We start from the raw sequence: 16,351 nt of genomic DNA on the forward strand, positions 1-16,351 counted from the left end.
AGGCCGCGCGGGGCGGGGCAGGGAGGCGTGGGGCCGCCCCCTGCGAGCCAGCGCCGCGCGCGCCGCCGCCGCCGCCGCCGCCACCGCCTCCTCTGCTCGGCCCCGGTCCCGGTGCGGCCCGGCCGGCCCGCGGGGCGCGGAGCCGAGGTCCGCGGCTGGCCGCATGAAGGACTGCGAGTACCAGCAGATCAGCCCCGGGGCCGCTCCGCCGCCCGCCTCCCCCGGGGCGCGGCGCCCCGGCCCCGCCGCGCCCCCCGGCCCGGGCCCCGGGCCCCCGCCGCCCGCCGCCGCCGCGCCGCGCTGGAGCGGCAGTGGCAGCGGCAGTGGCAGCGGCAGCATCGGCCGCCGCCCGCGGCGCAAGTGGGAGGTGTTCCCGGGCCGCAACCGCTTCTACTGCGGCGGCCGCCTCATGCTGGCCGGCCACGGTGGCGTCTTCGCCCTCACGCTGCTGCTCATCCTCACCACCACCGTCCTCTTCTTCGTCTTCGAGTGAGTTTGGCGGCGCCCCGCGTCCCCGCCCCCTGAGGCGCCCCATCCCCTCCGGTCCCCTTTGACCCCTGGGGCGCACCCCCCTTGCTCAGGCCTCGCTGGGCGCTCCAGCCCCTTTGGTCCCCTGCTGGGCTCTCCCACCTCCCGGGGCACTCTGCCCTTCCCAGCACCTGCCAGGCTCCTCCCGGGCCGCATCCTCCCTGTGCTTCTCAGAATCTGCCCTCAGGCCTCTCCAATCTCCTTGCTTATCTTCTGTCTGTCCTTCCGGGTCCCCTCCAGCCCTCCCAGACTGGTCATCCTCCCATGCTAGTTTGGATCGCCGTCTAAGCTGGTCCCCTCCGGCCCCTCCCTAGCACCCCCATCCTTCCCTGGCACTCTGCCTTTGCTGGCCTCTGCCAGGAACATGGCCCTCCCATGTGCCTCGAGGCCCCCATCCTCTCTGCGCTCTCAGAGCCTGCACCAGGCCCCCCAGCTCCTTGGATGGATCCTCTCTCCTCACCTATCCTCTTGCCTGCCTTCTAGTTTCTTTCGGACCCCTTGGGGCATCTTTTCTTTATATCCCTTCCAGACAGTTTTTGAATTTCTTCCTTATCCTTTGGCCATATTCTCCCCTTTGAAATTTCAAGGCCATCTTCCAGGATCCCTCCAAGGTCCCTCTAGGTCCCCTCTCCACTCTCAGCACCGCCCCCCCACCCCTGTTTTCCCCTTGGCCATTCTCTCTCTAGGCCCTCATGGGCCACTCAGGCCTCCCCTTTCCTCTCCAGCACCTTCCTTATTTTTTGTTCCAGAGCTTCCTGTCCTTCCCCCTGCCTCCCCCAGTTCCCCCAGACATCTCCCAGGCCCCTGCCCCCCACCTCCTGACTCCTGGCTTCCTTTCCCTTCCCAGCGCTCCGGAGCACCCTCTGTCCTGTTCATGGCAGGAACAGCTGCAGTGCCTTGCTATTTTTCAAGAGGCGAGAATATTTTCATGTGACAGGTCATATTTGTCCCCGTGGGTTTTTGACCTCTTCATAACCCCAGGGACCCAAGATTAGCCCACACAGTATTCTCCATGTCATGGATGGAGGAGGGGATGCTTGTCGCTTTACCAGGGTCACATGTTGGTATGCAGAGTTTTCCACTCTACCCTTGGTTGCTAGCTTGAGCCACCTGTGTCCTGATTTCTTGCCCACCTACCCCATACTACATGAACCCCACTTTCCCCTCCTAGTTCTACCGATCCTCTGTGGTCTTAGTTATACAGGTGGCTAAGAACTCCATCTCTGCAGCTAACAGAGCTGGTTAAATCTCGGCCCCATCATGCACGCAGTGTGTGACTTCGGGGCAGTCACCTCACTTCTCAGATCTATAAGATGGGGTTTATAATAGTACCCACCCCCTCAGGTTGTCACAAGGGTAGCGTGAAGTCATGTACATAAATTTTTAGCTGGTAATAAGCATATCGGGAGCTATTACTTGTCATCACCAAAAAACCCTTCCCAAGGGCCATGATAAGGCTGCCACAGAGACACTGGTACCCTTTCCAGTGGCCAGATCATATATCTGCATCCTTGGGTTTCCCCTTGAAGCAAGGTGAGGACTTCCTACAAATTAGCTTCTCCCTTTCACCTTTCCTTTCTGACTCAGGGTGGATAGAAAGTTCCAGGATAATTTAACAAGCAGAAGCTCCGGAGAGCCCCGGGCCTCCAGCATGACCCTTGGGCTGAGTTTCAGATCCACCTTGCTGGCCCATCCCATGTGGCTGCTTTGAAAGTGTTTTTTTCCAGCATCCCTCCGGCTCCCCCCGGTCCTCCCAGCCAGGGCTGCAGCCGAGGCAAGAGGAAGCGGCGCTTGCCAGGGTTGGTCCCTGTGACCCTGCAGTGTGGGATTCGGGCAGTTCAGCAGCAGGGCCTTCTCTGGGCTGAGGGGATATTGTCACTAGAGACAGATTTGTCTCTAGAGAGGAGGAAGCGAGGACATCTGGGTTCCGGGAGAGCTCGTGAATCATCTCGTCCTTGTCTCTGCTCCTCCTCACTTGGGGTGGTGGTGTGGGCAGGAGGATTTGGGTTGGGGCTGGACTGGGGTGAAAGCTCAGTGGGTACCTGGCGTATGGGACGCTGTTGATGAGGGTGTTGGAGGGCAACAGGCGCTCTGGGGCCTCTGCTGCCACGCGTGGTTTTCCTCGCTGCTGGGTTGGGTGCATTGTCGCGCAGGCCTCCCAACAGGGCTCCCAGATTCTGCCCTCTGCCCCACCCCCACACAGCAGCCAGCGTGTCCCTTTCATTCCAGGTCAGATCCGAATATTCCCTGGCTCTCCAGATAAGAGCCACAGCCCTGGTGGTGGCCTCATCTCTGTCCCCATCTCCTCCCACTGCCCCCATGCTTTCCCTCCCAGGCACATTGGCTTCCTCACACCCTCCTACCTCAGGGCCTTTGCACTGTTTGGGAACATCCTTCCTTCAGACAGCCTCATGGCTGACTCCCTCACTTTCTCTTGTCCTTCCCAGACCATCCCTTTAACCTAGGAAACCGCCCCTCTCCCCTCTGCCCTGACCTACTCACTGAAGCACTTGCCAACACCTGACATACCAAAGCTTTTTGTTAGCTTCTTGCCTGTCCCTCTCCATGAGAACAGTTCTCCCTGTTGTATCCTCTGTGCCTAGAACACGGCCTGGTATGTAGTAGGCATTTGACACAGTAAATACATAATCATACAATATAGCAAGTACCTTCACTTGTTGGACAATGGACAGAACATTTGCTGGGAGCTTGGAGACCCCAATCCTGTCATTGCCTGGCTGGGCAACCTTGGATCTGGCTGTGGGCTTTGGAGTCCTGCTCTGTAAAACTGGGGGGCTAGGACGTGGTGTTTCTGAGATTCTACGAGTCTCAGACTTCACCTCTTCTCCATCTCCCAAGAAGCCTGGTTGTACATGAGCTGGTCGAGTTGTCATATGCATATGGGTGACATGCAAGGACCAGCTCTGTTTGAGACTCAGACCTGGGGACCTTGAGATGTTTGGAGCAGATCATGGCCCACGTAAAGCCCTTGGTTTTGGCAGTCTCTGCTTCTTCAAGGGAAGGGTCTCTCAGGAGGCCAGAGCCTCTGACAACAGGGATTCCAGAAATAGGGCGTAAGATGCCCACAGGTTTAGAGTTCCCGTTGTGGCTCAGCGAGTTAAGGACCTGACTAGTATCCATGAGGATGAGGTTTAATCCCTGGCCTCCTCAGTGGGTTAAGGATCTGGCATTGCTGTGAGCTGTGGGGTAGGTTGCAGACCTGCATTGCTGTGGCTGTGGTGCAGGCTGACAGCTACAGCTCTGATTCAGCCCCTAGCCTGGGAACTTCCACATGCCGAGGGTGTGGTCCTAAAAAAAAAAAAGATGCCCACAGGTTTGCCAGAGCCTTGCATAGGGTGTTCTAGCACACTTGGGTCAGGGGGCCTGATAGAACCAACTGGGGACACCAGCCCTTGGGTGACAGTGTCAACGGCTGGACCATGCTCTTTTTCCCCTTCATCTGGCTGACCCTACCTAGTCTTTGGGTTTTAGCTTAGGCATTATCTCCTTCAGCCCATCTTTCCTAACTTTTCTACTCCTTTCCCCTTCCCCATTATAACAAGCAAAGCCCTGTGTGGCAATTCTCTGTTTACCTGTCTGTTTTCCCCACTAGACCCTGAGCCTCACTGAAGGAGCAGGGGGACTCTTATCTTATTCACTGCCACTATCCCTGCTGCTTGTTAAGGGTATTGCCTTTCACATGGAGAGGGCTTCCATCAATATTCATGGAGTGACTGAATGAGTGAACATGGTTATGAATGGTTCATCCCGAGGGACAGTCCAGCCCTTAGGTAGTGGCTGCCTGGAGTGCTGTGTTTGGAAGGATTCTGAGGGTGCAGCCAAGGGCAGAGGTTGAGTGCTGGGATCTGTTGATCATATCTGCCTGGAGTTCAGGGAGACAGTGCAAGGATCAATGAGCGCTGCCTCTCTAAGCACTGAAGGGCCAGTGCTGCACTCACCTAGGGGCCGGGCCTCTGCCTTGGGGGACTGGGGTGGTGGTTGCCAGTTTGACAGAGCCTGCCTGGTGCTGCAGCCCTGTGCCCTGGGCAGCCCTGGGGTCTCCGCTCATCTCATTCTCCCTCTCTTTTTCTAGCTGTCCCTTCCTGGCCCGCCAGCTGACCCTCGCCATCCCCATCATCGCTGCCATCCTGTTCTTCTTCGTCATGAGCTGCCTGCTGCAGACAAGTTTCACCGACCCTGGGATCCTGCCCCGGGCCACCGTCTGTGAGGCAGCCGCCCTGGAGAAACAGATTGGTGAGGCTCCCGCTCCAGCCGCAGCTGGGTCCCCCAGCTCCACCTTTCTTGATCTGAGAGGAGATCTGATTTTCTCTTCCCACGCTGTGCTAGGAACACTGTGCTAGCAGGGCTCCCGTAGTGAGCAGGGCAGGCTGGAGCTGACGTAGAGTGGAGAAAGCAGAGGGTAAGCACATGAGCACATAAATAAGAAATGCTAGCACGAGAGGGCTGGTGTTGACAGCTGGATGGTACTGAGTACTTAGTGGGGGCCAGGCCCTGTGTTTATATGCATGATCTTATTTCATCCCCAGAGATCCTGTGAGATAGGTCCTGTTGTTATTCTCCTTTCATTTTTATTTTTGTCTTTTTAGGGCTGCATCCCCAGCATTTGGAAGTTCTGAGGCTAGGGGTCAAATCAGAGCTATAGCTGCCAAATCAGAGCTATTGCTGCCGGCCTACACCACAGCCACAGACACACCAGATCCAAGCTGCATCTGTGACCTACACCATAGCTCTTGGCAACACCAGATCTTTAACCCACTGAGCAAGGCCAGGGATCGAAGCTAAATCCTCATGGATCCTAGTCAGGTTCCTTACCGCTGAGCCACAGTGGGAACTCCCTATTCTCCTTTTAGTGATTAATTAAATTGAGCCTCACGGAAGTTAAGTAAATGGTTGAAGGCAATATGCTAAGTAGAAGAGCTGGGATGAGACCCTGGGCACTCTGACCCGAACCCCTGCTTTTAAACATTCATACACATTTATTCCTTCATTCATCAAACATTTATTGAGCTCCTACTATATACCAGACACTTTTCCTTTTTGGCATTTGATAAATCAAGTTTATTTCACTTTGGCTAAAATAGTAAATATATTCCTGTACAAAAAAATGTTCAAAAACTTTATGTAGGAGTTCCCATTGTTGCTCAGTGGTTAGCGAACCCAACTAATATCAGTGAGGACACAGGTTCGATCCCTGGCCTCTCTCAGTGGGTTGAGAATCTGGCATTGCCAGGAGCTGTGGGGTAGGTCCCAGACCCAGTTCTGATCTGGCGTTGCTGTGGCTGTGGTGTGGGCCAGCAACTGCAGCTCCAACTCGACCCCTAGCCTGGGAACTTCTATAGGCCACAAGATGTGGCCCTAAAAAGCAAAAAATTTCAAAAAATAAGAAAAAGAAAGAAAGACAGTCAAGGAGTTGCCGTCATGGCTCAGTGGTTAACAAATCCGACTAGGAACCATGAGGTTGCGGGTTCGATCCCTGGCCTCGCTCAGTGGGTTAAGGATCTGGCATTTCCGTGAGCTGTGGTATAGGCTGGCGGCTACAGCTCCCATTAGACTCCTGGCCTGGGAACCTCCATATGCCGCTGGAGCGGCCCTGGAAAAGACAAAAGACAAAAAAAAAAGAGAGAAAGACAGTCAACAATTAAATATCTAGGCTGTTACAGAGAAGAGGAAAGCCAGGGGATGGAGGCCTAGAGCTGGAGGAGGGTGTACGATTTTTAAATGGTTGGTTGGGATGGGGGGCTTATGAAGTTGGTGACATCTGAACAAAGAAGGAAAGGCCTGCAGAAGTGAGGAGCTGAGCCTCCAGGGTCTCTGGAGGCAAGCACAGTGGGGCGGGGAGTGGGCTCATCTCGATTATGGTCAGGGAGGCCCTTGGGAGGAGGCGGCATTGAGACGAGCCCTGAATGGAGTGATGGAGCCAGTAACATGTGGTCTGGACACAGTGAAAGCAAAAGCCCGGAGTGGCAAACAGACTGGCATGTTTCAGGAGCTGCCCAAAGGCCCATGTGACCAGAAAGGCCCTTGGTGCCTCCCAGAGTACTGCATGGGTGCCCAGCGGACTGGGCACCGTGGCCAGGGCCTTAATCTCAGCTTGCTCCACCCCAGTTCCTTCCTGCTGAGAAGTGACACAGGTATTTGCACACCTCAGGTTTCCGGTCCGTGGTTGGCTCTTTCCCCTAACTGGATGGCTGTCAGACAGGCTTTTAAATACCCAGCTGCCTCTGAAGAGACCTGGCAGCCTGTGAGTGGCAGAGCCCTACTGCATCCATCCTGGAAGTCATTCCGCCAGGCCTCTGGAGCAGCTCAGGAGGGCGGCCGGGAGGGCAGAGAATGTCTCCGGCTCTGGTCTGCCCTCTGTCTCATTCTCTGCCCAGGCCTGCCTTCAGCCACGCCCTCGGTTGCCCTCTTCCTCTGCCTGCATCCAGCTTCCTTCCTTCCTTCCCCGCCCGACGCTCAGCCTCCAGGCTTCTGCTCCTTCAGAATCCTGGTCCACGGGCAGCAGGGGAGGCTCAGCGCAGCCCTGTTTCTCCTCCCTCCAGGTCAGAGTGCTCAAGAGGCAGGATTACTGTCTAGCTGAGCCCGGGAGCAGAGATCTGGCTGCCTGGAATTCTTTGGCCTCCAGGGAGCTGTTTGGGTCTTACTGACAACAATAAGCCCCTGAGTTTGGGGAGAGCTTGACCATGCCGAGTGCTTCTCATCCATTATCCCCCCTGATCCTCACCACAGTCCGGCCCTGCTGATGAAGAAACCGAGGCAGAGGACCCATGGCCGGAGCATGTGCCTTGACTCCCAAGCCCTATGCTTTCTCTTCTGAGTGGCGGTAGGGACACTCGCCCCCAGTCTTCCATGGCCACACTCTCTTTATTCTTAGGTCTCAATTCAAGTGTTTGGGAAGCCTTTGTGACCCCAGTTGGGCCACATCCTCTTGACACATTGCCAGAGCACCTTGTCCTTCCCTCTTGGCCCTGTGCTGCATAGTGGCTGTTAGGCATTGTCAGGCAGGCCCAGTAGCCTTTCCTGGATGGTGAGTGTCCTGTTCACTTTGTCTGCCATCTGGAGGGACTCAGGGGCCTTGGCCTCTGTGGAGGTTCTCCTTGCTGTCCCCTTGAATTCCTCACAATTAGGCTTTATGGGTTTGGTCATCTATGTGTTAATTTATTCCGACCGATGGCAGGGTGAGGAGGCCAGGGGGAGGGAGAAGAATCTGCTGTGAGCCCTGCCCTCTGCTGGTTTTCAGGCTACAGCTTGGTCCAGGGTGGAAGGCCTGACTGGCCGCTACACATGAGATCAGACTTTGGAAGAGGATCAAAGAAACCAGAGGAGTGTCTTCTGCCTAGAGAATGTGGGGAGGCTTCTTGAGCCAAAACATAAAATTTGGGTGGAGTTCAACCACAGGAAGGCATGCGAAGGGAGCCCCCTGAGCAAATGGAGCAGGAAGAGGCGAGGATGCAGTGGGAAGAGGGGCAGGCATGGGAGCTGAGCAGGCCGCGTCAGCTGCACTTGAGAATTTGGAGGATGGGGTGAAGTCAGTCTTGTGGCCCTTGAATGTCAGGGTCAGAAACATCCCCTGGAGAACAATTCCCAAGCCTGGAAAGTGGCATCTTTGGGGCTTTTGAATTGTAAAATTGAAGCTGCTTCTTTTATTTTATTTATTTATTTTTAATTTTTTACTGGCCACACCTCTGACTTATGGAATTCCCCAGCTAGGGGTTGAACTGGAGCCGAAGCTGTGGCCTACACCACAGCCACAGCAATACCAGATGTGAGCCACATCTGGGGCCTATGCCACAGCTTGCAGTAACGCCAGATCCTTAACCCACTGAGTGAGGCCAGGGAACCAACCCCATCTTCATGGAGACAGTGTTGGGCCCTTAACCTGCTGAGCCACAATGGGAACTCCTGAACTGGAGGCTTCTAATCAGAGTGAAACGTATTTTCTCTTTTTCTTTCTTTTATTTTTTTGTCTTTTTAGGGCCACACCCATGGCATATGGAAGTTCCCAGGCTAAGGGTCGAATTGGAGCTGAAGCTGCCAGCCTACACCACAGCCACAGCAACACAGCCTCATCTGTGACCTACACCCCAGCTCATGGCAACACTCGTCCTTTAACCCACTGAGCAAGGCCAGGGATCGAACCCATGTCCTCATGGATACCAGTCAGGTTTGTGACCACTGAGCCACAAAGGGAACTCCGAAACATATTTTCCTAAAGAGGACAAAAGTCCCTGAGCCTTTTTAGAAGGTCGGGGGGGCCAGCTCTAGGATGGGCGGTGCCCTTCACATAAATGCGAGGTGATTGCCAGGCTGGGCCCATGCAGGTGGTGCAAGCTTCTTGCTTCGGTCCCATAGGCCAGCAACTCCAGCCGCACAGGATCTGGTCTAGGGCTTCCATCTGGCAAGGACCTTCTGAGGCAGGGTGACCAGCTTCTCCCAGTTTGCCCCCGACCCTCCCTGTTTTGGCATCGAAAGCCTCGTATCTTGGGAAACCCCAAAGTTGCAGGCAAACCAGGCTGCTGGTCACCCTGGTCTGAGGTCCTGACCTACTGGCTGGTGAGCTATGCAGCGGGACCCCCTGGGGGGCCACTGCTCTGGGCACTTGGAAAAGGAGCTCCTGGTCTGATGGGAGATGATAGAAACATCTGAATCCATGTGACAGACACTCACCTAGCCATGGTTCCCACTCACACAGCAGACAGAGGCCACCTCTCCCTCTGCAGCCTCACTGCAGGCCACGGACCGCACCCTGTCTCCAGAGCATCTGCCCTCAGGTCCTTCTGAAGCCCACTGGCCTGGGGCACACGCGCCTCATTTTCCACCTAGATTGGCTCAGGGCTCCGCTGACCAGGCGCCGACACCTATCCTCTCCCTGCAGTCATAGTTGTCTCTCCACGATTCAGATTTGACCCCAGCCCTTCCTGGCTCAGAGTTTGGGTGACTCCCTAATGCCCTCAGCAGTATTTCCTGAAGATCGATCATTGGAATATAACCTTCATGAGTTTTGCCCTTTCTGTACCTCACTTTGTACCTTCCTTGCTTTCGTGTGTTCCTTTAAATGGCTTGATTTTAGGGAATTCCCTGGTGGAACAGCCTGTTAAGGATCTGGCATTGCCACTGCTGCAGCACAGGTTCAATCTTTGGCCTGGGAACTTCCGCAAGCCACAGGTGCGGCCACAACAAAAACTACAACAGAAAAGATATGGCTTGCTTTTAAATGTATTTCACAAGGAAAATTTATACCACTTTTGTTAGCAGAAGCCACATGCTCTAAATAGAAGATAATCATAAAAACAAAAATGTACCAATGTTACAGAATTCTTAGTGGCTGCAGTTGTCTGTGGAAGGCAGTCACTTTGAGGCCTGTGAGGATCATAGGAATTAAAAGTTGAGACTTGGTGGAGTTCCCGTCGCGGCTCAATGATTAACAAAGCTGACCAGGAACCATGAGGTTGCAGGTTCGATCCCTGGCCTCGATCAGTGGGTCAAGGATCTGGCGTTGCCATGAGCTGTGGTGTGGGTCGCAGACGTGGCTCGGATCCCGAGTTACTGTGGCTGTGGTGTAAGCTGGTGGCTACAGCTCCGATTAGACCGATAGCCTGGGAACCTCCATATGCCACGGGTGTGGCCCTGGAAAAAGATAAAAAAAAAAAAGTTGAGACTTGGCGTTCCCATCATGGCTCAGTGGTTAATGAACCCAGCTAGTGTCCATGAAGACGCAGGTTCCATCCCTGGCCTTGCTCAGTGGGTTAAGGATCCGGCGTTGCCATAAGCCGTGGTGTAGGTCACATATGTGGCTAGGATCCCACGTTGCTGTGGCTGTGGTGTAGGCCAGCGGCTGCAGCTCCAGTTCAACCCTTAGCCTGGGAACCTCCTTATGCCACAGGTGTGGCTCTAAAAAGACATATATATATATAGAAGTTGAGACTTGAAGAGTTCCCATTGTGGCTCATCAGTAGCAAACCCAACCTAGTATCCATGAGGATGCAGGTTTGCTCCCTGGCCTTGCTCAGTGGGTTAAGGATCTGGCATTGCTGTGAGCTATGGCGTAGCCACAGACTTGGCTTGGATCTCACATCAGTGTGGCTGCAGCTCCGATTTGACCCCTAGCCTGAGAACTTCATATGCCACAGGTCTGGCCCTAAAAAGCCAAAACAAACAAATGAACAAACAAAAACTTTAAGTTCCCATTGTGGCTCAGTGGGTTAAGAACCCGACTGGTATCTATAAGGATGCCAGTTCAATCCCTGGCCTCGCTCAGTGGGTTAAGGATCTGGTGTTGCCATGATTTGTGGCATAGATCAAGGATGTGGCTCAGATCTGGCATTTCTGTGGCTGTGATGTAGGCTGGCAGCTGCAGCTCTGGATTCCCGGGAGCTTCCATATGCCTCAGGTGCGGCCCTCAAAAAAGACCAAAAAAAAAAAAAAAAGTTTTGATTTTCACCTGGAGAGAGTCAGGGCTTGAAAGAGAATTGAGGAGTTCCCGTTGTGGCGCAGTGGTTAACGAATCCGACTAGGAACCATGAGGTTGCGGGTTCGGTCCCTGCCCTTGCTCAGTGGGTTAACGATGCGGCGTTGCCGTGAGCTGTGGTGTAGGTTGCAGACGCGGCTCGGATCCAGCGTTGCTGTGGCTCTGGTGTAGGCCGGTGGCTACAGCTCCGATTCGACCCCTAGCCTGGGAACCTCCATATGCCGCAGGTGCGGCCCAAGAAATAGCAACAACAACAACAACAAGAGACAAAAAAAAAAAAAAAAGAGAATTGAAAATGGAATGGCTTTCTCATCATGTGATTATCAGTGTTGCTTAGTGTCCCATCCTGAAAACAAACCACCTCCCGGTTTCCTGGGAACAGATCATCTCCCACGTCCCTGCAAGCTCGCCCTCGGAGGCGCATTCACCTGCGTGTGGAGGCAAAGCTCCGGCCCAGGCTGCCCTGCTCACCTTCCGCTCCCTGGCTCCCCAGCCACACTGCACATTAATGCCTCTAGGCCTTGGCCTTGACCCACAGGGTCCTCTCTGCTGCCGAGCCCTCCTCCCTCACTCCTTGAACCCGGGGTCTCATCCTTTCCCTTCTAGCTGCATGGCCGCCTCATCCCTCATTGCTGTGACTGCTGCCTCTTGTCCCCACCCCATATATTCCACTCTGAGAAGGCACCAGGAATGCCGCTGATGGCCCAGTGCTGGGTTACACCTTTACGTCTCCCTTACAAGGTGGATGTTATTACCGGGTGAGGAAGCTGAGGCTCAGAGAGGTTGAGCGACTTCCTCAAAATCACAAGCTAACAAGTGGGATGGCCAGGTTTCACAACGGGGTCTTGCTGGCCCCAGGGCCACCACACTTGACTCACAGAGCCTCTTGCACTGACTAATGACCCACCTCTCCCGCTCACTCTGCCTGCAGGCTGTTCTTCCTGTATCCCCAGGCCTGCCAGCCAGCCTGTGTGTGGTAGGGGTTCCATAAGCCTCTCGAATGAAAAGAAATGGTCAGGTGGGGGATACAGTGACCCAGTGCTCACAGCCTGGGCACCGTGGCTGACCTCAGGCTGGCCGGAGGCTGGGCGACCTCTCCCCAGGGGGCTTCCCTACCGGCCCCTGGGCTTCAGCAACAGGCAGGGCGGTTCAAGCCCACCTGCAGAATGCCTGCCTGCTCCTCTCTGGGGCTGTGGTTGGGTGAAGGGACTGGTCAGGAGGAAGGGGTGGGAGATTCGCTTCCTTCTCCCCACGCCTTTGGTGAGGAGGAGCCTCCCCCATCACCACGTCCCCGGGGGCTTTAGTGTCCCACGTGGAAGGCAGCAGGAGGCCTTTTTCTTCTCTGGAAGAGCCTGCCACAGGAAGATCCCTGTAGTAAGTAGATCTTCGCTTCCCTTAGGGCAGGGATAGCATCTCTTATTACTCCTCCCTTCATGGCCCCAACAGCTATTTTCTGAACCTGATGAACAAAACAGCCATATTTGACTCACCTCTGTGTTCTTGCCTCCTCCTTCCCCCACCTGTGCCCCAGGCCTTGCATACCTTCCTGATGTAGTTGATGCTAGCGTTTGAAAGAATGAACAGATGAATGCCTTGGAGGACGGAGGGTTCTAATTTCAGCCCCACCTTTTACTATTGAAGTCGGTAAAATAGGAGCACGTGTCCTCTTGCCCAGCCCAGAGCATTTTTTGTGTGAGACAGGGAATGTCAGTGTGCTCCGCAAATGGTTTTTCTTGGGTTTCCCTTATGGCACAGTGGGTTTAGGATCCAGTGTTGTCACTGCGGCAAGTTTGATCCCTGGCCCAAGAGCACCGAATGCTATAGGCGCAGCCAAAAAAAGAAAATGGTTTTTCTGTATTGAAATGTAAGAGGCTTGGAGTTCCCATCATGGCTCAGTGGAAACAAATCTGACTAGTATCCATGAGGATGCAGGTTTGATCCCTGGCTTCACTTAGTGGGTTGAGGATCTGGTGTTGCCGTGAGCTTTGGTGTAGGTCGCAGACGCTGCTCAGATCCTGCGTTGCTGTGGCTGTGGCAGAGGCTGGCAGCTGTAGCTCTGACTCAACCCTTAGCCGGAGAACTTCATGTCCTGTAGGTGCAACTAACTGATAAAAAGAAAAGGCAGTGGGACTCCGCTGGCTAGTAGCCTCCTTGCAAAGCCTCCTTTGACCCATCTCCTCTTGGGCCCTGCTGGTGGTGACTTTACATGCAGGTGGCATCTTGTGCCGGTGTGGCCCCTTTTTCTCTTCTCTGCCTCTGGCACCCAGCAGCTGGAGGGAGCCGGCTGTGCAGAGCCCCACTTGCTGTTGGAGTTCTAGAGGGGAGGAGGCCTGGCTGCTGGAGGCAGAACGTACTGGTATGAGTTCCCTTCCTGTCTTGGGGGAGAGGCGCGGGCATTCCTCAGCACTGGGAGGGCCTTTGGGAATCCGGTGAGGGGATCCAGCGATTTCTCCCTTAGTCCTGCAGAGTCCTGTGGCTGTCCTTCACACACAGATGGGTTTTTTGTTTTTTGTTTTTTTTCAAATCTCTTCATAAATCAGTTGTTTGGAATAGAGTGTTCCATAGAAACATCAATGGTAATAATGGCTAATATTTATTAAGCTCTTGACAGGTGCCAGGCACTTTGCCAAACCCACTTGATGCCCTCTCGCCCAATCCTCCTAACAGCACAAGGAGGTGGATTTATGTCCCATTTTCTTTTTTAGCAGAGGAGAGCACAGAGAAGTTAAGCAGCTTGACACATGTCACACGGCTAGTAAGCGATTGGGCTGAGATTCACACCCACATGGCTGTCTGGTTCCAAAGCTTATATCTAAGCCTGGGAGGCGACGGGGGGCAGGGGCAGGCGCTGGGCCTTGGGCCTGAGGAGCAGGCTGTGGACTAGGGTTTGGCGTGATATCAACAGTTTTGGAAAGAGCTGGGGGGTTCTACACAATGGAGTGTCACAGCCTGAGGTGTTTGTCAGGACGCAGGGCTGGCCTTGCAGCCTCTCCTCCAGCCCTCGTCGCAGCCCTAGGAGAGTGAAACTGTCTTGTCTCCATTTTCTGGATGAGGAAACTGAGGCTCAGAGAGGTGAAGGAACTTCCTGACATAGCAAGTGGGTAGTAAAAGGGGGATTCGAACCCAGTGTTTGTTCCAGACTCCAGAGCCTGTGCCTTGCTGCCTCTGATGAACACAGCTACTGGTTAGGACTCACCAAACACCTGTACTATTTCTGATCCTTATAGCCCTTCAAGGTAGTTGCTGTTATTTATCTGCTTTACAGATGCAGCAACAGGTTCGCTGAGGTTAAGCAGCTTCCCCGATGGCACCGGCTCATAGATGGGAGGCTCAGGATTTGAACTCCAGGCCTGCCTGTGTCCGAAGCAGGTTTTCTCTCCCCTTGGCCTGCTGCCACATGGTTCATAGGCCCGGGACGGCCGGTTTGTTCCTCTGTCCCTGCTCTCGAGAGCCATAGGGTGCAGTTGAAGAGACAGTGTACACACACAACTGTCCTGTCACAACTCAGCATGGAACAGAGCGTGTGTTTTGTGCTGTGTGAGGCCCAAGAGCCCCCTCGGCTGTGGTGGTCAGAGAGGCTGCTGACAGGGCCCGGCGAGTCCTGGTGAGCAGAGAAGGGAGGCCTGGGCTCGGGCACAGGGGCAGGAAATTGGGGCAGAGCTGTGGAGAGAAGCTGGGAGTGGAGGTTGGGCCTGACTGTGGAGGCCCCTAGTATCGGGACAAGAAATTTGTCCTTTTTTTTTTTTGCTTTCTAGGGCCGCTCCCGTGGCATATGGAGGTTCCTAGGCTAGAGGTTGAATCGGAGCTATAGCTGCCGGCCTACACCACAGCCACAGCAACGCAGAATCCTTAATCTGCTGAGTGGAGGCCAGGAATCAAACCCGCAACCTCATGGTTCCTAGTTGGATTCGTTTCTGCTGCACCACGATGGGAACTCCAAGAAATGTGTCCTTTACCTTGTGTTTTAGGGAGACCAGGGAAGGGTTTCTGAGCTGGGAAGTGACCCCAAAGGGAGTTATTTAGAGGAATGTGACAGTGTGTACCAGGGGGGTGAAAGGCACAGGGGCTAGGAGCAGGGAATCTCCTGTGGAAGCTGTTCGGTGATGTGGGTCTGGCCTGCGTTAGGGTGTTGGGAGTGGAGGGTAACGGGTTTTGAAGGAAGAGCCTGTCCAGACCTTGCCACTGGCCAGGCCCGGATGACAGAGAAGGAAGGGTCTGTACGGAGACTCCAAACTGAGTTCTCCTGCCTCTGCCACTCAGTGGCTGTGCATCCTCAGACAAATCCCCTAACCTCTCTGGGCCTGTTTTCTCTTTTGTAACTGAAGGAGTTAGAACAGAGGCGTCAGTGAAGCCACATTCATCAGGTATCTGCTCCATGCCAGGGGCCATATTATATGCTCTTAGAGGCTCCTTTTAGCCCTTGGATTGTGCCATCAGCAGAAATAGGGAACCGGGCAGGGAAAAACACCACTCATCATGACACTTTAAAATTTACAAAAAGGCCTCAAGCCCAGGCTTTGGGAACTGGCTTCACATACTGACTCTGCCACTTACTCACTCACTGTGTGGCCTCAGGCAAGTCACTTAGTCTCCTAAGTGACTCCTTATCTCCTGGGGCTGTTATCAGATTTGAAGGGGAGGGTTCTCTTGAGGTGCAGCAGGTTAAAGATCTGGCATTGTCACTGCAGTGGCTGGGGTGGGTTCAGTCCCCAGTGGGGATGGCAGGCCAGAAACTTCCAAAAAAGAAAAAAAAAAAAAGCCTCAGTGACCTGTTTCTCTCTCTTTTGTGTATTTAGGGCCACACCTTTGGCATATGGACGTTCTCAGGCCAGGGGTCGAATTGGAGCTGCAGCTGCCGGCCTATACCAGAGCCACAGAAATGCGGCATCCAAGCTATGTCTGTGACCTACACCACAAGCTTACGGCAGGGCCAGATCCTTAACCCACCGAGTGAGGACAGGGATCGAACCCCTGTCCTCTTGGACACTAGTTGGGTTCATTACCTCTGAGCCACAAGGAGAATGCCTTTGTCTTCTCTCTCTCAGCAATTCTCTCTTTTTTTTGGTCTTTTTGCCTTTTCTAGGGCTGCTCCCACGGCATAGGGAGGTTCTCAGGCTAGGGGTCTAATCGGAGCTATAGCCACCAGCCTACACCAGAGCCACAGCAACACTGGATCCGAACCACATCTTCGACCTACACCACAGCTCATGGCAACGCCAGATCCTTAACCCACTGAGCAAGGCCAGGGATCAAGCCCGCAACCTCATGGTTCCTAGTCGGATTGGTTAACCACTGTGCCACGACGGGAACTCTTCTCTCAGCAATTCTATGAGCTGA

General features: G+C 54.3%; 1 protein-coding gene across 4 annotated transcripts in view; it reads left to right on the top strand.

Annotated features, from left to right (window-relative positions):
- Positions 1 to 87: 87 nt before the first annotated feature.
- The window catches only part of ZDHHC18 (zinc finger DHHC-type palmitoyltransferase 18), a 30,139-nt gene continuing 13,875 nt past the window's right edge, over positions 88 to 16,351 (top strand). For 2 of the 4 annotated variants that reach the window (XM_047792775.1, XM_047792776.1), the window contains exons 1-2: positions 91 to 489; positions 4,622 to 4,782. In XM_047792775.1, coding sequence (XP_047648731.1) covers positions 164 to 489; positions 4,622 to 4,782 — 487 coding nt within the window. In that variant the 5' untranslated portion in view covers positions 91 to 163. Of the gene's footprint in view, positions 490 to 4,621; positions 4,783 to 16,351 lie in introns of all 4 variants that reach the window. The other 2 variants (XM_047792777.1, XM_047792778.1) reach the window with 2 other exon arrangements.

This window comes from Phacochoerus africanus, chromosome 8, assembly GCF_016906955.1.
Source record: "Phacochoerus africanus isolate WHEZ1 chromosome 8, ROS_Pafr_v1, whole genome shotgun sequence".
In the NCBI taxonomy this organism is placed as follows: domain Eukaryota; kingdom Metazoa; phylum Chordata; class Mammalia; order Artiodactyla; family Suidae; genus Phacochoerus; species Phacochoerus africanus.